The sequence below is a fragment of the Gopherus evgoodei genome, chromosome 20, assembly GCF_007399415.2.
Source record: "Gopherus evgoodei ecotype Sinaloan lineage chromosome 20, rGopEvg1_v1.p, whole genome shotgun sequence".
NCBI lineage: Eukaryota > Metazoa > Chordata > Testudines > Testudinidae > Gopherus > Gopherus evgoodei.
In genome coordinates this window covers 9,445,065-9,467,185 of record NC_044341.1, presented here as the reverse complement: position 1 = coordinate 9,467,185, position 22,121 = coordinate 9,445,065, and the positions used below count along the sequence as shown (strand labels likewise).

Sequence of the window (22,121 nt, the reverse complement as noted above, 5' to 3'; positions counted from 1 at the left end):
CGCGGTGAGCTCTGGGAGTTGTAGTGCCGGAGGAGGAGGGAGCACAATCGAGGCCGCGGGGATCTCTGGGAGTTGTATGCTGGAGAAGGTGGGCGCACAGCCCAGGCCGCGGGGATCTCTGGGAGTTGTAGTGCTGAGCTTGGGGACCCTTCACACTGGGCGTGGTAATGACACTACATGTCCCAGGATGCACTGGGCGGCGCTGCCTCCTCTCTTTCCGTGGGGTGGCGGGAGCCCAGGTAGGTGCCGGCGCTGTCGTTCTGGCCCGGGTGGCCCTGGTAGCCCCCCCGCGCTCCGAACCGACCGTCTCAGGCCCGGCGCGCCCCCTGCTGGTTCCGCTGAGCTCCCGGGGGCGGCAGGCGGAGTAAGGGGCGGGGGGCAGCGCCAGCTCCTTCCCCCGCCTGTGGGGGCCGGTTGTCGCGGGGGCAGGGGTCTGGCTGGAGGGGACACAGGTGGGGGGGCGTGGCGGGGGGCAGCCAGCGGGGCAGGGCCCACGAGACTGGGGGGAGAGTGGGGCAGAGAGAGGAAGCGGGGCTGAGGGGTGGCCTGTGGCCGTGTCCGGGTTCCGATTCCAGCTGTGTGGCTGATCTTGGGCAAGTCACTGTCCCGCTCGGTGCCTCAGTTTCCCCACCTGTCCTATTGGGATAATATTCCCCTGCTTTGTAGGTTGGTGTCGGGCCCCTAAGATCCTGGCATAGAAGGTTCTATATAAGATCAAGTGTTGTCACTCAGGTATTGTTCTTGTAAAGCTCCCAGAACAGGGAGACCAGATGTCCTGATTTTATAAGGACAGTCCCAATTTTTGGGTCTTTTATTATATAGGCTCCTATTACCTCTCACCCCATCCCGATTTTTCACATTTGCTGTCTGGTCCCCCTATCCCAGAATCCGAAAATGTCACTCAATTGAAAAAGAAAAAAGCAAGCCCGCTTTGTCACGCCTTGCCTCCTGGATCAGCTCTGGCAGTCTGAGTCCCAGAACCCCATTGTCCCTAGCATGTTACAGATGTCCAGATGGTGTGAGATTAATCTCTAAAAGGCATGCGAGAGGCGACTGCCACAATAAACAGCAGCCAGGGCAGGACGTTGGTTGGTGTAAAGTGTTCTCTAAGTTCGGTTTCAAGAAGCAGCTGAGCTAATACTCCCAACAAAAAGCTGCTGCCCTGCCGAGAACCAGAATGCACAAGCTGTGCTCGGCTGAGAGAAGAGGGATCAGCGCACAGCGGGGCTTTGCCTGGCCCTAGATGCAGATCAAATCCTGCTGTAATGTTAGCCATTGTTACAAGCAGCTGTGAAGACAGTGCAGCAGTCTCCGAAGGAAAGTGGTGAAAGCCCCTTTGCTTGGAGACTGGACAGAGTGCTAGAAAATACACTATAGGGAACAGTCGTGCACCGCTGCGTGGGAGTTAGGCACCACGGCTCAGACCCTGAAAGGAGCCCAACTCCCATGGAAATCAATACGAGTTAAGCTCCTAAACACTTTTGAGGACTTTAGGAGCCTCTCAAAACCTGGCTCTTTAGACTCTACAGTGATGGATAGGAGTCTTTTCCATCTCTAATCTCTGTGGCGCCGGGATCAAATAATAATACTTTGCCCTTGTATTTTCTTTCATTGGAGGAGCTCGAAGCACGTTCCAGAAGTAAAGCGTGGAGAAAAATGATTTAGCTGCCGTCACACCATGAGTCAGTAACTGAAACCCAGAGTCCTGGCTCCTGGTGCGTTGCTGGAACAATTAGTTCATTTTGCCTCTGCTGCCCATAATAATTCTGGGAGTCAAAAGGCCAGCTTCCTTGCACGCCCTGGTCACACTGGGTTCTTGATAAAATCTTATTCACTCTTCTGCTCTTGCTGCCTGATGGCTAAGATCGCCAGCCAATGTTATGCAGCTCTCCAAGTCCAATAGGTTAGGCTTTGGTTGAGGATTTTGCTCAACAGGAAACAGATGAAGGAAGTGAGATTAACTAGCTCTGTTTCACCAGCCATTGGGTGACACAGCTCTAGCACTGCAACCTGCTCTCTCCCTTTCTAGGTGCTATCTCCAGCTCAGGAAGGCATGGGGGGAGCGCAGTCCCTCAGGCTGCCCCATGGGAATGGGCCTCACCAAGTGGGCTGCACGGATGTGATGGTGGGCCCCAACCGGAAGGTACAGTAATGAGCACTGCTAGCTGCTCAGGGTTTCGCTTCTCATTAGTTATGCCAGCATGAAACAGAGGATCAGCAGGTAGGAGGGCAATGGTGTTTCAAGCTATTTGATTATTTGTTTTGCTGGAACTGATCTTGCAGCAAGCCCTGTAAATGCAGCCTGTGGGGTACTTGAGATTGCCTACTGTGTGACTCATGGTCACTCAGAAGACTGGCTGGGGGGAGGCGTGTGAGCAAGAAGATTACAGCTGCACATTTCCTGCTAACTCGACTGGATTCTTGTCTCTCCTTAAACTGAACTCTGTCTCTGGACACTTAAACAAAGGAATATAAGACTGGAAGGGATCTCCTGGGTCACTGAGTCTCGTCTCCTGCTATAGAAGCCAGTCCCGTCATATCACCCCCTTCGTAAACTGACCAAGCTGCATCTTAAAACTAGTTAGGCTGACACTGCACTTGTCTCCAGTTATTATTTACTAAACATGACTGTGCTTGGTGCTGTACAAGGTGTGGAAGTAAAGAGTGTCCCTGCCTCCGTGTGAATTCTTGTATGCATTGAGAATTTGCCCCAGTTCCAGCAGTCGCTGGCCAGCCACTGAAGTAGCAGCATCTGTGCAAAGCCCAAGCACAGAGAAGGGAAGCAAGGATTTGCACCAGCTAACCCCGGCTTGAACATAGGGGAAGGTGAGGGTGAGCTCAGCTGCTGCAATTCGGAGCTTTCCTAGTCTCTGCTTGGGGTTTGCACCACAGCTGGAATCAGGGCCCCTTCCCAGTGCAACAAGGCCTGAGATGCAGAGTAGACAGGACGTGCTGGGAAACCTGGGGACGGAGCTGCTTTGAGATGTATTTAAATTGCCATAATGAACTTCTTGTTGGTATCACAGAAGTGAATTATTATTGTTCATCTGTATTGCAGTAGCACCCATAGGCACCAGTCAAGGGTCAGGGCCCCCATGTGGTCAGTGCTGTACAGCTACATTACAACATAGTCTCTTCCTCGACAGCTTATTGTGTAATTTTCAGATCAGATACGCAAATTAGTTTAACCAGCCAAGGGAGGAAGAACGAAGGTATGTCACGGAGTCACCAGGCGATGCTCTGGAACTGCTCCCCACCAAGCCAGTCAGGACTTTGGGGAGCCTCCTCTCCCTTGGAGCAGACTTGTTCAGGGCAAGAAGCTCACACGTCTTCACCTCCTGGGTCTCTCCTTGGAGCATTCAGCATCCTCTGCCCCTCCGTGCGCTTCCCACAGTGAATCCACCCCAGCGGGGTCCTGGGGAAGCCACCGGGTCCTGCACCCCCACTTTGCAGTCAGACGTGACTCTCAGCCAGCCAGTAAAACAGGTTTATTCGATGACAGGAACAGGGTCTAAAACAGAGCTTGTAGATACAGCGAACCAGACCCCTCGGCCGGGTCCATTCTGGGGGCCAGTGAGCCAGACCCCTAGGTCTGCCCTCCACCCTTGACCCCAGCCAGCTCCAGACTAACAACCCCTCCCAGCCCCTCCTCTCTGTGCAGCTCCTTTCCCAGGCCAGGAGGTCACCTGATCCCTTTGTCTCCAACACCTTCAGCTGGCACCTTTGCAGAGGAGGGGCCCAGGCCATCAGTTGCTAGGAGACAGAGGGTCAGGCATTTAGGTGCACTGTCCTTTTGCTCTGCCAGATACTTAAGAACTGCCATGGGGACACTGAGGCACCAACACAGTATTCAGAGCAAACATTAAGAACATTCCTAGTTCATCACAAGGTAATATTGAGAAGATCGTCCGGCGACATAGTCCAGCAAGGGCACAATTTGAGTCAGATTCAGCTGAACATTAAGGATTTTTATATATAACAAAACTCCCTTGCCTTTGCTGATAATACATGTCCAGTGGAGTTGAAGAAGGGCAGGCAATGTAACCCGATTAAATACCCGTGGATTTGTGAGCACTTAGAGAAATCAGCTGTCTTACCGTGAGCTTCTCAACCTTGACTGCCTCACTATAACAACATGGAATAGGATGGATTTGAATCATGGGGGTTGCCCTGATGACCCGACAGGGAAGGTTGTTCCATGCATAAGTGCAGCATGGAAGCAGTCCTGGAGAAGGATGTGAACCACTGGCTGCAGTAATGTAGGCAGAAGATGATCAGGGCACACAGAGAAGGGTGAGTTGTCTGGTCTGGGGGGTCCTAGAACCAGAACAGTCAATGGGCAGGCCTGTGTTCTAGGTCCTAGTTCTGCAGGATGGGGCACTAACTCCTGAGAGGAAGAATACCCGTTTTCTACTCCCATTATTTGTTCCTTTTCCTTCCCACTCATCCACTCCGATCCGCTCTCTCCGTTTGCTGTCCACTCTCCTCCTGTATGTCCCCTCTCCATTCCATCTGTTCCTTCTTTCATGTGCCTTCTGCCCAGGGGGGCTCTGTGCACACAGCTCCAGCCTGTAGCATGGGCAGAGTGAGGAGAAGAGTGGATCCGGCCTTCGGGGAGCTGTGTGAATCAACCCCCCTAATTCACCGACAGCGTTGCCAAGATATAGCCAAAGAGCCGGGTGCTGAGATAGCCATATGGTAGATGAGGATCACCTGGTTTGACCTCTGTATTGAGGGTGTGAAGGGTGGATGCTGGAGGTCAGAGCAGAGGATCACAGTGGTTTTATAATCTCTGACATTCTCTGTTCAGATCTAGGTGGGATGAGGTGTTTCACACATGTGATATGTGTGCCATAATCCTTCCTTCTTTTCTTTAGGGGCTTTTCTTCCGGTTGTTTTACCCCTGCCTTCCCCAGGAGGAGGCAGAGCAACCTCTCTGGATCCCACGCCGTGAGTACTGCGATGGGCTGGCTGACTACATCAACCTGAAGTGGTGCACCCCACTGCTCAATGTGACTTTTGGTGAGAGGACTGATGGCTTCAGATAGATGGTCTAGACAGTATTTGGTCCTGCCATGAGGACAGGAGACTGGACTCGATGACCTCTCGAGGTCCCTTCCAGTTCTATGAGTCTAGGTCTCAGCCCCTGGGGGGATGCCCCAGACTCTCTGCCTCCTGGGAGCATGCATGGAGGCAGTTATCACAGCATGCTATTAGTGGGGTCATAGGACAATGGCTCCCTGCTGCCACCTTAGCTCCAGAGTCAGAGGAAGCTGGTTGTTCTGTTCTAAGCTAATAAGGCAGCATGATTACAGATTAGTCACAAGAAAGGGAGAGGACTGGATAATATAACACCACAGGGGATGGCTTAGAGTCCACAGCCTCAGGTTTGAACTAACTAGCTCCCTGGGACACTAGGTCTCTGCAGCAGGTGAAATGCAGACTGCAGAGAGTTTCCGATGAGACGTCCAAAGGCAAGATCTGTGTGGACAGTAGAGCCCCTAGTATGGACATTTGCTGTGCCATCCAAAATTGCCCTCCTCCCATCACTTCTGGGCTATGTACTGCTTGGCTGCTATTCTGTTCCTCAGAGGCAGCTGCATTTTAGCAGGGTGACAAAGTGCTTTGGGATGGAGGGTGCCTTAGAAATGTTCTCTGGGTACAGAAAGTTGCGAGGGCTTGGGAAGTTGCTCACTCCTCTCCCAGTCAATCTCCTGTTGTTCCCTGGGTACAGAAGGTTACATGAGGCTGGACGTGGGGTCAGGATTCTGAAGAACCCCAGAACAAACGAGAGCGACTGCAGGTGTCAGAACTGTAACCCTATGACAGCTTGGCTCACTCCACTCACATCTGTCACTTCTTCCCGCAGGGTCCTACAGAGTTCCAGTGAGCTGGAACGGGCCTTTTAAGGCATGTGGCAGCAGGTACCCACTGATCATATTTTCCCATGGCCTGGGAGCCTTTCGGTAAGAGTCTCGACCTCACTTCCCACGATCCTGGGTGAAAGAGGAGAGGGATCTCCCGCATATTCACTGTGTGAAGCTGCCTCTCCTATAATGCTAATCGAACTTTCGGCTGGGCTGCAGTGTCAGCAGGGGGCTGGTTTAAATGCACACAAGCCAACAGACTGGGGTTAGGACGTCTCAGTCATTTCTGCCAAGGGATTGGCTAAAAAGTATCGGGCTCTCAGGCTGAGACTCGCCCAGATCCGCCCCCCAGCAAGTCTCTTGTCATTGTTTTAGTAAGTGACTGGAATGCTGATGAAAGATGCCAGGCTTGCAGCTCTGGAGACTGGAGTTCTGTGCACAGAGCAGGGGCAGAGCAAGCTGCCTCCGTGTTGCTCGGCCAATGGGCCAGATTCTCAGCTGGTGTAAATCAGCATTTGCAGTGGAGCTCTGCCCATTTTCATCAGCGGAGAATCTGGGCCGAAGTATCTTACCTCTGTTTTAGAGGGACCATTTCTAGGGCAAAGAGCAGAGCTTAGTTTTTACGGCCAATTCCATCTTCAGTGTCTGTCCTGGGACACTCAGCAGTGGGATTCAGTTGGTGCCAGTTGTAATGATGGCTTTTGCGGCATGGACACACATCCCACAAGGAGCTAGCCAGAGGCCCACACCAGTTTGTTTCACACTAGACGGCCAGCAGACAAGACCCCTTTGGCCCATTTCTCTGGATTTAAATTGATGACCTAGAAGTGAAAGGCTTCCAGTCCCATTACAACCCTCCTCCCTCCCCAACAGCAAATCCTTATAAAAGCCAAGGACCAGGATATGCGAAGGTATTGTAAGCAAAAACTCCACTCTTGTAGGCTGAGACCCTGTGATCTCCGGCTGTCAGAGCCACTGACGTCTGCTGTAAATCCGTGTTTAATACCATGCCAATAGCTTAGTACCTTCCTCTAGATGTATAAAGTCATCCCTAGTTACTGCGTATATAAACATGGATGCTGGGGCAGCAAAATCCTATTCAATCATCTCACACCTCTTGCCGGGCAATGGAAACTGGTTCCCTACCGCGTATTTCTTAGTGCTTTGTCCAATCTAGTTTTAAATGATTCAAGCAATGGGGCTTCCACCACTTCCCTCGAGAGACTGTTTCACAATCTAATAGATCTGGCTAAGCAGCTTTTCCGAGCATTCAGCCGCTGCACAAACAGTGGTTTTGCATCTGGCTTTATTAGTAATAACAACACTTGGCATTTTTCATCTTCAAAGCACTTGACAAACGTTACCCCTTCCTCACAACGCCCCGGGTGGTATGCTCCCTGCTTTACGGATGGGGAAGACAAATCACGAGCTTCTCTGTGCCTGCATGATCAGAAGTGCTGAGCACTTGCAGCTCCTACTGGGATCAATGGAAGCTGTGTGTGCTCTGCACCTTTTGAAAACGGGGCGATTGTGGCTTTGCCAAGCCCCAGAGATGACGTCAGTGTCAGAGCCAGGATTAGAACCCAGGTGGCCCTCGCTTCCATGCCTGGGCTCAGATTATGACTCATTCTCTCAACAGGGAGACTTGCAGCAAAACTTTGTAGAGGCAGAGCAAGTCCGGGAGGTACTGAGTGCCTTGGATTTCTGCTGAGTCTAGTGGGGAATGGAGGGTGCTCAGCACCTCTGGGAACCAGAGGATCGAGCCCTCATTCTGCTTTCCCTTTGCATCCTCATGTTTTCAGAACCGTCTACTCGGCTGTCTGTGCAGAAATGGCCTCCCGTGGCTTTCTGGTGATGGCGCTGGAGCACAGGTGGGTGGCGGCCCCTTTGGAACAGCATGATGCACTCTGTTTCCTGGCGGTCACCCAACCTCTCCCCTAGTAGATTTTGTTTTCCGGTTGATTATTAATTCAGCAGATTTGTGATCTGAATTATCCTTCTAGGACTCAAGTGCAGTCTCTGATCTTCTCTTTGAAATGGGGGCATTCAAAAGCTGAACCGAATGCTAAATATTCGCCTTTCTCTTGCATGCCTCATGTTTCCGATGAGTGGCTGCTGCTCAGTGATTTAACTGGACTGTCCTGTTATTCCTGCAGAGACCATTCTGCCTGTGCAACTTACTTTTGCAAGGCAGAGGCTGGGGGGTCCAATTCCCTGGAGGCTGCGCTGCAGGAGGAATGGATCCCATTTCGAAGGGTCCAAGAAGGGCAGAAGGAATTTCATTTTCGAAACCCACAGGTAATGACTGGAAGGCAGGGAAAGGCTGTTTGTAGGATGGAGGAGGCTGAACCAATTTGGGGAGGGGCAAAATCCATCACACCTGAATTCTGGGCCAGTTTAAGGCGTACGCATGATGGGCATGTGCCTAGAGCCTCAGTTGCCAGTGTCACATGGTGATGCCAGAATCTCTCTTTTCATTTAAAAAAGAAATGCAGTCACAGTTGCAAAGAAAAGCTTGCAAATGCTAAGTCAGAGCAATGGAAGCAGTGAAGTCTGCTGACGGTCTCCGGCTGAGGGAGAAGCACTGTGTTTTTGAACATTTTCTGTGTTCACGTCACTTTGGAAGAGAACCAGAGAGGAAGTTGCCTGGCCTTTTACCCACTACTAGAGCAAACCACACCATTGCTCTAGGCTGGGAGGAGCCTGCCACAGCACAAGGCAGTATGGGGGAAGGGCTATTCGTAGATTCTAGGACTGGAAGGGATCTCAAGAGGTCATCGAGTCCAGTCCTCTGCCCTCTTGGCAGGACCATATACTGTCTAGACCATCCCAGATGGACATTTATCTAACCTACTCTTAAATATCTCCAGCGATGGAAATTCCACCAGGGTTTTGGATAACCTCACTCTTCTTGCTTTGCCCAGACCTTTTGCCATTTCTGGAACTGAACCTAAAGTTGAACCTGTTTTGTAGATGCCGAACCATTCGGTTAACTCATTTGCCTTTCACGCTTTTACAGGCCTTTTTGTGTCTGAGTTCAGGGCAAGGCAGAAAGCAGCCTGGCTGGTTTTGCTGTATTTCCTGCTTCACTGGAAACAGAAAATTGCCTGAATACTCTTGAGCACCAGTTCTTGTTTCCAGCTCAGTTCTGCAGCCTAAAGAGGCTGACCTAAGCTTCAGATGATCCTCCAAACTTCCAGGTGCTTATCAGCACTCTGAGTTCTAACTTTTTATGAGGTTCTTCCCATTGCTGTTTTGGACAGGGCATAAAAAATCCAGTTGCCTGCTCACCCCAGGCAAGCAGGAAAGTCCCGTGGTAAGTGAGGGGCCCAAACTCTCAATTTCTGCTGAGTTTAAAAGGACAGTGTCAACTTGAAATGTAGCGTGGTTTTAAAAAACTGGATTAGTTGTGGTTTCCGGTGCTGTCCCTGAGACCCCTGCCAGTTTTTGGGGGTTTAAAATCATGTTTTTCTGTCCTTTGTCACTTTAGAAAAATCCACACAAACAGGGGCACCAGGCTGACTATACACAGGAAACTATGAGCTGTGATGTCCAATGTCTAGAATAAACAAACTGGGGGAAAAACAACTTGCAGTAGGTCTCTCCCCGCTTCCCCCCTCCATCTCAGTTATAAAAATCTTTGGTTTTACTTGTAACAAGTTTTTAACTAAGCTTAGACAGATTTTTGTTTTGTTTTGTTTTAAAGTTGATGATCGCCCTTTAAATGTGCACATTAAATAAATTCTTTGACCTTCTGCGGGTGGAGAACACCTTCCACATGTGACCCCAAAGGAGAGCTTTCTTCCTGAGTCTGCAGACAGACCACTCCAGTGTTGCTGGAGCTCAAACAGCAGCAGAGAGAGATTGGCAAAGACTCTGGTCAGTTTTGTTGCTCTTACAATGATGTCAGATTTGTGTCCATTTAGTCTTTTGCATAGAAACTGTCCGGTTTGGCCAATGTACATGGCAGCGGGGCATTGCTGGCACATGATGACATATATCCCATTGGTAGATATGCAGGTGAACGAGCCCCTGATGGCGTGGCTGATGTGATTAGGTCCTATGATGGTATCACTTGAATAGATATGTGGACAGGGCTTTGTTGCAAGGATAGGTTCCTGGGTTAGTGTTTTTGTTCTGTGGTGTGTGGTTGCTGTTGAGTATTTGCTTCAGGTTGGGGGGCTGAATGTAAGCAAGAACTGGCCTGTCTCCCAAGATCGATGAGAGTGAGGGGTCATCTTTCAGGGTAGGACGTAGATCTTTGATGATGCGCAGGAGAGGTTTTAGTCGGGGACTGAAGGTGACGGCTAGTGGTGTTCTGTTATTTTCCTTGTTAGGCCTGTCCTATAGTAGGTGACTTCTGGGTACTCTTCTGGCTCTGTCAATCTGTTTTTCACTTCAGCAGGTGAGTACTGTAGTTTTAAGAATGCTTGATAGAGATCCTGTAGGTGTTTGCCTCTGTCTGAGGAACTGGAGCAAATGCGGTTTGGGAAGAGACTTTGCACAATGCATGTATTTTTGGTGGCACACTGGGATCTATGGGAATGTGATCCACTAGATCTTCAGCTGTGACCCAGTGTGTTAAAACCTCATGAGATTATTTAAGAATATCTTTTGCAGCTGTTACAAAAAATTGAGTCCTTGAGCAGGGTCCAGGGACAGCACCTCAGTAGGAATCCCTGCAATCATCTTCCCAGCTGCTGGGGGGACCGGGGGTGCGGGGATGGGGTTTTTCATTAGGCGTTTGGACCTCTTTGGGGAAAGTCTCCATCTTTCTTATTGGCCTCTGGCTGGTAGGTTCGGCCATGGTGAATCCACTGAGCAAAACACATGATCTTTCCTCTGAGTCCCTCCTTACTTATTGGTATAGTGGAAATATTTTGCTTATCTTCAGCAGTTCATGGTATTAAATTAACTGGATTTTAAGAAGCTTTTCCAATACATTTATAGCGATTTCCCTTGGGAACCTCTTGCAGTGTCTGTATTTTCCTCTTTGTCTCCACATTCGCTGTGATCCAAGAAAGGAAGTGTGGTTTAAAGCGTGAAACTGGACTTGGGTCTCCTGGATTCTGTTTCTGCCCCTAACTCACCGAGCGGCCTTGGGCAAGTCTCTGAAGGCCTGATTTTATGTTCAGTTAAAGCTGTACAAATCAGGAGTAACCCTATTGAGCTCACAGAGGTAAAAGCAGTGCAAGTCACTTTCCATGTGTGCGTGCTAGGGGTATGATACTTACTGACCTCCCTTGGTGTAATGAGTCTTATTAATCTTTGCAAATCACTGTGATGTGCTTAGACAAAGGGCATTTTGGGAGAGCACATTATTATGCTATATTATCATCATTCCTGTGTTGATGCTTGATCAGCCTGGAGGAAAAAAGGGGTTGAATTAACCAGGGACACTTTTGTTACAGGTTCACCAAAGAGCAAACGAGTGTGTGCGAGGGCTCAGGCTGGTGCAGGAGATCAGCCGCGGCAAAGCTGTCATCAATGTCTTGCACAAAGGATTTGATCTGTCTGCACTGAAGGTATTTCCAGCCAACTCTTCATTTGCAGCGGAGAGACATTTTTGTGCCATGCAGATTATGAAGGGATTCACTGGAACCCGTGCAGGGTGGCATTCAGAGCTGGCTAGTGATTTTAACCTGATCTCATAAAGGCAATAGCACCTGCCTCTCCTCCACCCAACACCTTCCTTTCATTGGCCCTGCAGGTGTTGTTACTGGCAGGAACAGGCCTGGTTCTGTGAAATTTGCAGATTGCCCTCCTGGAATTGGAGGCGTGGGGGCAGAACTTGTAGAACCAGAATCCTTTAAGCCCCTGATTCATTTTCCTTTTTGTTCTGTCCCACCACTCCACCCCCTCATTTCCTTTTCATCTCCTTTGTCAGCTCTGCTCTCTTATTTGTTCTTCTCACCCATCCTCCCTTTTTTCTTTGTCCCCTTTAACTGCACCTCTTCCATCTCCTCCCCATTTTTTCTTCTTCCTTTCTTCTCACTAGCATCTTCTTTCTTCCCCCCACTTTATATTTTGTTTATATCTATTTTAGGACACTCTGATCCCCCCAGGGCCAAATAGGGCTGCTCCTGGATTGGCAAGATAATGTATTCTTTAGTGATCAAGTACTTCTCTTCCCTTCAGCCTCCCATTCCAGGGACTCGCACGGAGCCCCTTATAAATACTAACTGCATCTGCTGCTTGGGGACTTGCACTATGGTGCCCCTTGTTGCAGAATTGGGTACCATTCTACAAGCTGGTCTATGCTGAAAATGAACATCGGCATAGCTACATCTCTCCAGGGTTTGAAAAATCCACACCCCAGAGAGATGTAGCTCTGCCAGGCTAACCCCCAGTGTAGACAATGCTGGGTTGAGAGTGGAATTCTTCCATCAACCTAGCTACCTTCTCTCCGGGAGGTGGAGTCTCTACACCCATGCTGCTGTGGCATTTTAAGCGTAGCCATACTCTAAGGCCTGGTCTACACGAAAAAGTTGGGTCGACGCAGCTTCGTCGCTCAGGTCGATATACGAAGTCTCCCTCCCACCAACCTAGCTACTGCCCCTTGGGGAAATGGATTACCTGCGCTGGTGGGACAACCCCTCCTGTTGGTATAGGTATTGTCTGCAACTGCAGCATTTCAAGCATAGGTCTGGATTGAGCATGGGACTGGGAGCTGAGAACTGGGTTCTGTTACTAGCAGTGCCATAGACTTACTGTGTAACCTTAGAGAAATCACTTACCCACTCTGTGCCTCAGTTTCCTCATCTGTAAAATGGGGATAATGCATCCTGCCTCAGAGAGGTGTGGAACTTCATGGGTCACCCCTAAGACTCCCTTACTCCCTCTAACATCTACTCCCCTGGTGAATGCAACTCAGAGCCTCTGTAGCAAGCTGGCTTTTCCTGAGGTCACTACTTCCCCAGCAGGAGCTTTGTGCAGTGAGGTTTGGGGACTGGATTCTTTACAGTTTTCTTCCTCCTTGCAGGAGAGTGTGGATTTGACTAAAGTTGCTGTAATGGGCCACTCTTTCGGAGGAGCGACCGCAATTCTCGCCCTTTCTAAAGAGGACCATTTTAGGTGAGTATCAGACAGATGCTCTTTTAAACAAGCAGTAAAACTTTCAGCAAGGACTCACCATCAGCTTGGGAGCTGGGGATGCATTTCTGGAAACAAGCCAGATGGGAATAGAAGGCTTTAGGTAGCAACAGAGTTACCTGTTTTCTGTCCTGCTGCAGCTGCGCCGTTGCTCTCGATGCCTGGATGTTCCCTTTGAAGAACGATCTCTACCACAAGGTGACCAAGCCGGTGCTTTTTATCAACACGGAGAAATTCCAGACCGCAGAAAGTGTCGCCAAAATGAAGAGACTCAGCTCCAGAAACAGGCAGACCAAGATCATAACCATCCTGTAAGTCCGCACTCTGTGTCTGGGCAGTGTGGGGCAGCGGTAGAGCAATGGCCTAGGAGCCAGGAGTGCTCATCCTGGGTTTGCTGTTGACATGCTGGGTGACCTTGGGCAGGTCACGGCCCTGCTCTGTGCCTCAGTTGTCCCCTCGTTAAAATGGGGGTAAAGCTATTTGTCATCCATTTTAAAGTGATTTGATGTTTTCAGCTGAAAAGTGCTGTATATGAGCCAAGGATTACTATTATAACAGTGCTCGAACAATCCAATAACACTGCTCACTCTGTGTTAAGTTTTATTGTCCCACTGGTGTGCAGCAACCTTTGTCTGCATCCACTTTGGACACCTTGTCCTCACCTTCAGAGCCACGTTCCTGCTGACAGCACAGCTCATATTCCCTTCGCCTCTGTCTCCCATGCCCAGTCCTCACTCCGACTCTCCCTTCTCCTATATTCAGCTCTCTGCCTTTTGCTACCCCGTTTGCCTTCCTTTTCTCTTGCCCCAAGAAACTTTCCTACAAATTCCTCCTCAACCTCCAGCACCAGCACCTTCCCCACACTGATCTCCCCTCCGGCAGGACGTCTTCCTCCTTTGGCTTTCCTTTAATTTGCAGGTTGTTTGTCTCAGTTTGATGGGCAGCTCTTCAGGCATGGATCTTGTCTTATGTGCTTTCACAGAGTTATGTGCATTTCTATGGCCTATGGAAAATACCACTAAGTGATGTATGAGTCAGGGCAGGCAGTGGATTGTGTTACTTAGGCCTTGTCTACGCTGGGGCTGAAGTCCTGGTCCCATTCAAGTCACTGGCAAAGTGCCCATGGGGCCCGGATTTATCCTAGGTGGTTTTGAGAGATCTCCCAGCAGTGACGGCACTGGAGATTAGTGACCATAGTGAAGACAGAGCTCACGTGGCCACTGGCATTTTTACCGCCAGACTGTATTATGAGCAGGGTCATATGATTCCTGATGCAGCATCTGTGTCTCCACCAGTGGGAGATTCCCAACCCCAGTGTAGACCCAACCCAGGGCTGTAAAGTTAGCAAGACCCAGTCGTTGATGAAAGTGTTTCATCCCTGTCTCCAAAGGAGTCATTTCCTTCTCCCTTTTCCAGGGGATCTGTGCATCTGAGTCAGACTGACTTCACTTTTCTGGCTGGGAATCTCCTGAACAGACTGTTCCAGACCAGAGGCACCCTGGACCCATACGCAGGCTTGGACATCACCAACAGGGCGGCGCTTGCTTTCCTGCAGAAACATCTGAGTACGGCACTAGGCAGAAAAATGTTTTTCATTGGGATGGTGCAGTGGGGCCCTCTCTCCACCCAGACGTCTGAGCTGAGGCTCTCGCCTCCTTGGCCAGGAGCAGCTGACAGTCTGGAGGAGGCGATGCTTGCAAAAGGATTTCTGTCCCGTGTGGGTGGTGACCACTCTAGCCAATGTGTGGGCATGGTGTTCCGGGGAGAGCCTCCTTCCTGCCCTATACACAGAGCTGGCCAAGATTCTCAAAAGCCTAGAGGGGGTGTAGTGACCTGTCTTGTGCTGTGTTAGGCAGGGCCTTCTTCAATGGTTAGTGCCAGATTTAAAGGCAAAACCATGAGTTTTGCGAAGGTGCTGTGAAAACCTTAGCTACGCCGCCTGGTCAGATGGACTTGGCATGGGGCTGGAAGCAAAGCACTGCTGGCTCTGCCAGCTGCTCACTTTGTGAATGGGGGCAAATCAGTTTGCCTCCATTCGTGCCTCAGTTTCCCCATGTACAGATGGTGATGATGATACTGCCTTACCTCATGGGAATGTCTGCAAAGCCCACTGCCTAGGCCACACCAAACATGTGCCGGCTGAGGGACTCCCCTCTGGAAGAATCCTGCTGTGTAGGCAATCCACAAGAATGCCAGATGTGGGGAAAAGGGTGGAGGTACATTAAAAATCAAACACTACTCCACACCTGCAGAGTCTGTTTACTGTGTTATGACAGTGCCCTGTAAAATGGACTTAGCACAGGTCCCTCAGCTTCCTCTGACAAGGCAAAGCCAAGTGCATTTGGCTTGGTTAGCCTTGTGGTCTGTGGAAAGAGCTACACACATATACTAATGCTCATCAGCTCCTGCCATTGTCTAACACAGCTCATGGGGCCAAGGGGCTCTTTCTTGTAATGCATGTGACTGAGCCTTGCCAGCAGTTAGTAATCATGGAGTAATCTTTTCGTCATCTCTCTTCCCCAATTAGGGCTTGAGGAAGATTTTGATCAGTGGAATAATCTCCTGGAAGGCATTGGTGACTCGGTGATTCCAGAGGCGCCTCTCTGCATCTCCAGCCTTTAGAGACACTGTCTGCTGGTCCGGCCACATGGATGTTAGGCATCCTACATACCAGGAAGATAGTAGCTTCACTTTCAATCAGCAACTCCAATAACTCTGCAAAAGGCACATGTAATCATGCAGCTGCTGATGGAATCCAGAGACATGGAGCCCTCGCTGAGCCAGAATTCCTGCTGGAACCGGAAGACTAGAGGCCCTGACTGGTCGAGAGTTGGCCATAGAACCCAGAGACTAGGCCCTTCTCTGGTCTAGAACTCACCATCGAGAACAGACGGGCACCTGGCTGCTCTAGAACTGATTTTGGAACCTAGAAAACTGATGCCTTATTGGACAGAAGCAGATGTGGGGTGTGGCTTAGCGGCCCCCCTTTTGACAGGTCCCAAACTTTTCTCTCTGCCCCTTCAAATCCCTCCTCTAAATACATTTCTTTCCAAAAGTCTTTCACACATGAGACCTGCCTTGGTCCTCTTTGACTCCTACCAACACCCCATGCACTTTGTGTGGCTGCACTTTGGTGTCTACACCTGAACCTACATTGCACTAGTTTCAGACAACGGAGGGAAAATCTCTCTTCTTGTGTTAAACCCTCAGAAGCCCCTCCTGTGAATTACCTGAGGTATTAATGCTGCTGTAGTAATTATGTCTGTCAAAATGATATCGTCTGTAAAATGGTGCATTTATTAGAAACTGTATTTTCTTCTCTCTTAAATGTGCATTAAATGAAGATGGAGAATATTGTTCATAACATGTATCTAAGCTTTCTTTTTTGTTTTTTTATCATAGGAGAGGCAGTACTGTCCAGTGGAAAGTGCACTGGACTGGTACTGAGACCTGGGTTCTGTTCCTGGCACGGCTACTGGTTGGCTGAATGGCCTTTGGCAAGGCACTTCACTTCTCTGGGCCTCAATTTCCCCTTCTATAAAATGAGAGTAATATTAATTGATTTTAAAATCCTTTGAGATCTATGGATGAAACACGCCATAGAAGAGCCAGCTTCCAATAACCTTCCATACAAGGAGAGTTGATCATATAGCCCAGAGAGTGGCCTTGTCAGTGGTGGGGTACCCAGTCTTTTAGCTCAGTTGTACACCATCAATAGACCATTCTCCAGTTCTATCAGCCAAGGTCCCGTTCTCTGATTCAGGAGTGGTTTCTAAGCTGCCCTGGGGGGTAGGCTGCTGTTACCATCAAAAAACTAGATTTTGGCATTAACCAAAACTCCAAGGTGAGTGAGAACATGTTGACAAATAGAAAGCAGGGAGTGACATTGCTCTGAGGTCTGACAGAGAAGCTTTTCGCAGTGGCAAGGTAGGGGGCATATCAGCCAGCCAAAGTCTAGTGTGCCAGGACTGCGCCACATGGCAGGGGTTGGGAATCTCTAGGGGAAAATTCACAAGAGATAAAGGACGGATACCTATTGTTCTGGATTTGCTGATGGAACCCACATCTTACCTGCATGTACAAAGGCCACCGTAATGGGGCCCTGCGATCTGATTCTGGCCTATAGATGCTGTCACAGTGCAAATAATAACAACTCTGATTTGTCGGAGGCAAGAGCAGGGCAAAGCCTGGCGGCCGTCCTGGCATCTTAGAGATTCTTCACTGGGGATGAAGAATTCTTTAGCTGGAGTACAGATCTACTTCTGTGACGGCCATCGGAACCAGCACAAAGGACAGAGCACAGTGGGCTAGAAGCTTGGTTTCCCCAGAAGCGAAGGTAAAGAAAACCTGTGCTTTCCCGGAGGAGGCACTGAGGGTCACAATCACCTCCTGTAAATCCAGAATGAAAAATTTGTTTCACAAAAATGAGGGGAGGGATGCCGGGGGCAGCGGGGGGAGGAGTAAAAGAATCCTAATAGGAAAAGAACCAATCAGTTTCCATTACACCTCTACCTCGACATAACGTGACCCGATAGAACATGAATTTGGATATAACACGGTAAAGCAGCGCTCCCGGAGGGGCAGGGCTGCATGCTCCGGTGGATCAAAGCAAGTTCGATATAACGCGGTTTCATCTATAACGCGGTAAGAGTTTTTGGCTCCCAAGGACAGCGTTATATCAGGGTAGAGGTTTATTTTAATTTCACTCAGAACATTTTTGTTTATTTTATGATTGAAATATTTCCCTTCTGCCTTGGAAACCCAACAGCAAAGGGATGGAGGGGGAGGAGGGATAAATGAAAAGGGAAATTGATTATAAACAGAAAGGGAAACTGACCAACTTAGTTTTGCTGCCCACACTGAGGGAACTGTAAAATAAAACAGCATGGGTGGTGAGAAGCTAGTGACTTGAAACAGAAAGAATTTTAAAAGAAACACATAATCTACAGCGTGAGTGGGGAGAGGGGAGCAATGGATTATTTTTAAATACAAAGGGTCAGATCCTCATCTCATGTGAATCAGCGCAGCTGCATTAAGTCAATGGAGCTCTGCTGATTCACACCCGCTGAGGATCTTTTATCCTAACAAGGAGGCAGGGGTTAGCTCTGGGTGTTCATTGGCGCACTCCCCACGCATGCTGCTTTTGCATAGGTTTTAAATATTTAGGGCCATAACGTGCCATCCCTTTTTTAAGGACAACTCCCCATTGACGCCAGCATGTAGTTCTGCCTCAAGATGGATGGCGTGATGTACAATGTCACCCCTAGCTTCTCTACTGTATGATTTAGTAGAGGTGATACAGCCTGGTGCTTGTATGACATTATTAGTCCTTCCTCTTTCCTTCCAGAGGAGCCTGCTGCAGGCAGCTGCTTAAGGTGCTGAATTTGGAAGCCCAGTTTCCTTTGGGGATAAAAGTGGTTTGTTTTGGACAGACTCTGCTCATTTTACTTTCCCCCCAGAGACGGCTGCTGCTTGACAGTAGGCAGCATGATTCCAGTGCACAGAAAGCCGGCAAAGCACTCTGGGACGCTTTGTAATGAAAGACGCAAGGAAAATGTACCATGTTATTTTTCCTCCTCCTCCCTCTCTTGGAATGAACAAGGAGTTTATGTAACCATGTATTGGCCATTTCCCTGCCTGTTAATGGACACCCACGCCACAGCGTGCCAGCAGCAGTCAGCTTGGGTGGGGAGAGCGGCTGTTACGTGCTGCTGGAGCCAAAGGCTTGAGCAGTACGAAGCATCTCCAGCTCTCATAGAGTTCAGCCGGAGTCCAAGGTGCTTAGTACTGCTTCAGATTTGCCCTGGAAGGGATCAACTTCTGGTTCTGTGTTGCAGGGAGACCAAGTGTTTAAGATTCCCATTAACTTGAATGGCCTTTTGACCAGACCCCAAGAGCCTTCTCTCTCCCTGGCCTCAGTGGGACTTGAAAACCCCCAGCACCTCTGAGGATCTAGCTGTAAGATAGTCTGGCATCGAGCTGCAGAACTGACCCAGATCAGCCAGTGTCCTTATTTACTTCTTGACCCATTCCAACAATCTGCCAGAGAGTTGTTGCACCGTAGGACTGGGTCAGGCTGCCATGTTTCAGAGAATCCCAGGGCTGCTCTGCAGGGACCTCAGGGCCCACAAAGCAGGTGGGCAGGTACGCCGGGGCTAACTGGGGAGTTCTCTCCAGTCTGAAATGAATTGCTTTGGGGAGCTAATTGGTGAGGAGACCATAATGAGGAAAAGCCTCTTCATTGCTTTTTAACAGCAAGCATTGGTGCCTGGTGCAGAAGTGAAGTTCCATTTCCTCTCTCAGTTAACATTGGCCGGGATTTGTTCTGACGGTTACATGGAGTGCAGAGAACAGTTCGCGTCCAATCCATCTCCAGCAATGCACCACCCGCAAGAGCTATTAATTGTGCAAGACTCTTATGTAAGGGCTTTTGAGGGAGGCGTCTTGGACTGGGAGGGGAAATGAGCATGTTTCACTCACAAGGTGACTTTGAAACACATTGACCCTTCAGTTCCCGGAGCGCTGCTTGGGTCGTGATGGACGCAGCGTTAAGGGTAGGATAGATGATATGCACTGCACTCATTCATGCTGCAGCATCTCACTGTTCCCTGCATCTCCCTTGTCTCAACTGTTGCCTTCCCGCTCCATGAGAGCCAGCTCTGGATTCCATGGTCCTGATTCGTCCTCGCCCAGCACTTCATGCTGTCAGTGCAAAGTGGGTGTAAAACACCCCCGAATCAGTATAGCAGTGTTCTGAGCAGGTGTCAAGGAGCAGCCCAATGGGGAATCTGGCCCTAGATGTAGACCACGACTGTCCCCTTCTTGCTCAGACAGAGAAGTGTGAGCAAAAGGAGGGAGTATTATCTATTGCCTAGAGAACAGGACTGGGGGTCCAGAGGCCGGGGTTATGTTCCTATCTCTGCTGCTGGTCTTCTGTATGGCCTTGGGCAAGTTGTGGCCCCTCTGTGCCTCAGTTTCCGCATTTGTCAAATGGGGGTTGTCACTGCCACCTTTGTACAGTGCTTTGAGATCCCTGGATGAAATTACTGTACGTTACCCCCTGCCCCCAAATAGCTCTATTGGTTCCTTGTTCAATTCAGGTTCCAGCTCCAAACTGCAGATAGGAGAGAAAACTCCCCTGCTCTCGCTCCAGCTGACTTGCATCTCCTTGTTTCTCCCTCCCCTCAGCTAGCACTGACCTCTCCCCTCTCTTCTCTCATGGGTTCTGGCTATTTGTGGTGCAGGAGCCTTCTCCTCTACAGCTCCTCTCATCCAGAACTCCTTTCTTGTATCTTTGACTCGCCATCCAGGTCGAAATCTGGCCTGAAAACGTCTCTTCTCCCCTTTGCCCGCCCCTCACTCACACCCCACTCCTGGTCGTTCTCAATTTTGTTGAGTTCTAGTGCCTGGGGATGCCGTTTGTGTGGAAGGTGCTGCACAAAAAAACAAGTATTATCTGGCATGAAGTGAAGGCATTTTCTGTCTCTTAATGGGTTTTGATTGGCTTGCTTCTCCTCCAGGCCCAAGAGGTTTCTTCGCTGCAGTGCAAGGGGGTGAGACAGCCCTGCTGAAGTTATCACCTTTGGCAGATATATGTGTTCATGGCATCAGTGAGGAGCATCTTCCCATGTTACAGGCATGGCCAATAATAGGAGGGGAGAACCCCAGGGGCCTTTTGTCAAACTAGCTTGTTTTACACAGGCCTTGTCTGTACATGACTGTGATGGGGTTTATGCAGCTATGTGGTAAGGAAGGAGTTAATGTGGTTACCAGCAAGTCAGCTTCAGCTGAAGTGATTCTAGTGTCTATAAAGCCATTCCCCTCTCTGAGAAGAGGCTGGCAGGGGGAGATGGAGATGCAGGAGGGGTTACTCAGGAAGCTGGAGTTATACAGCTGTTTAGGAATCCTTCCTATTACCTAGAAAGGAGTCATCTGCTTAGTTCCTAGCCAGTCTGGAAGGATTGACTGAAGCAGGCAGCCTGGGAGCTGGAGTTGTCTTACGCTGGGCTGAATTGAGCCTGTTTCATTGATGTAAACCAGGGGTAGGCAACCTATGGCACGGGTGCCGAAGGCGGCACGTGAGCTGATTTTCAGTGGCACTCACAGTGCCTGGGTCCTGACCACTGGTCCGGGGGGTACTGCACTTTATTTAATTTTAAATGAAGCTTCTTAAACATTTTAAAAACCTTATTTACTTTACATACAACAATAGTTTAGTTATATATTATAGACTTGTAGAAAGAGACCCTCTAAGAACATTAAAATGTATGACTGGCACACGAAACCTTAAATCAGAGCGAATGAATGAAGACTCGGCACACCACTTGTGAAAGGTTGCCGACCCCTGATGTAAACCATTCACAAGCAGCTAACCCCTTTTTCTTAAAGGGGTAGTACCAATGGGGTAATTGCCACTGGATCTCCAGTGAAAACAGCCCCAGGGCAGCTCTCATTGGCCAGCCATCCAGTGAGGCTGCTGCACCTGGACTGACAAGGGCAACGCGGGATTTGCACCAAGGCCCGGTTCGCTCAATCGTGTAAAACCCAGTTTGCCCTTATCTACGCTTAGAGGTCAACTCCAGTCTAGTTGCACTGACAGCTAAGTCAGGACTATTCGAGGCCTTCAGAATTGGCATATCCAGAACAGGACTCGGCTATAGGAGAGATTTTTCTAACCGCCCCTAGTTTGTGACTACAGCCCCATCCTGTCGCCCTTCCTCAGGCTAAACACCCAACAAGCCCACTTGCCTGTTTAATGCTTAGCCCTTTGCTTGCCACGAAGGGCTCTGTACATCTCCCCATCCTTGTGCTGCAGCAGCGGCTCTCCTTGGCTCTTTGTCCTTTCATCCACACTCCTGCAGAACTGACTGTAAAGCCAATGGTGAAATACAGCAGAATCAATAATGTGCCTTAAGGAGCAGGTGCAGGAGTGTGCTCCTGGAATGAAGCAAGTAAGTAAGTGTGTGTGTGTGTGTGTGTGTGTGTGTGTGTGTGTGTGTGTGTGTGTGAGAGAGAGAGAGAGAGAGAGAGAGAGTGTAACTCCGTTAATGGCAGGGGGGGCATGGTGGGGGACATATGCAGTTAGGTGGCTGAGAGGAGCAAGGCTGGCCTGGATCTGTGCTGAGTAGATGCACTGAACCTTCCATACACTTTTTTTGGAGG

The 22,121-nt window shown here is 49.6% G+C and overlaps 1 protein-coding gene across 4 annotated transcripts; it reads left to right on the top strand.

Annotated features, from left to right (window-relative positions):
• The first annotated feature begins 152 nt into the window (after positions 1–152).
• On the top strand, positions 153–16,329 carry PAFAH2 (platelet activating factor acetylhydrolase 2). 4 transcript variants are annotated; one of them, XM_030538954.1, is made up of 11 exons: positions 153–239; positions 2,030–2,143; positions 4,878–5,022; positions 5,870–5,966; positions 7,670–7,738; positions 8,024–8,165; positions 11,279–11,392; positions 12,850–12,941; positions 13,100–13,270; positions 14,376–14,524; positions 15,487–16,329. In XM_030538954.1, the coding sequence occupies exons 1-11, from the start codon at positions 168–170 to the stop codon at positions 15,579–15,581; spliced, it is 1,260 nt and encodes a 419-aa protein (XP_030394814.1). In that variant the 5' UTR covers positions 153–167; the 3' UTR covers positions 15,582–16,329. The 4 variants fall into 4 exon arrangements, with proteins under 4 accessions (XP_030394814.1, XP_030394815.1, XP_030394816.1 ...); XM_030538956.1 differs by lacking the exon at positions 153–239 and adding an exon at positions 277–364; XM_030538957.1 differs by lacking the exon at positions 153–239 and adding an exon at positions 860–1,715.
• Positions 16,330–22,121: the final 5,792 nt, after the last annotated feature.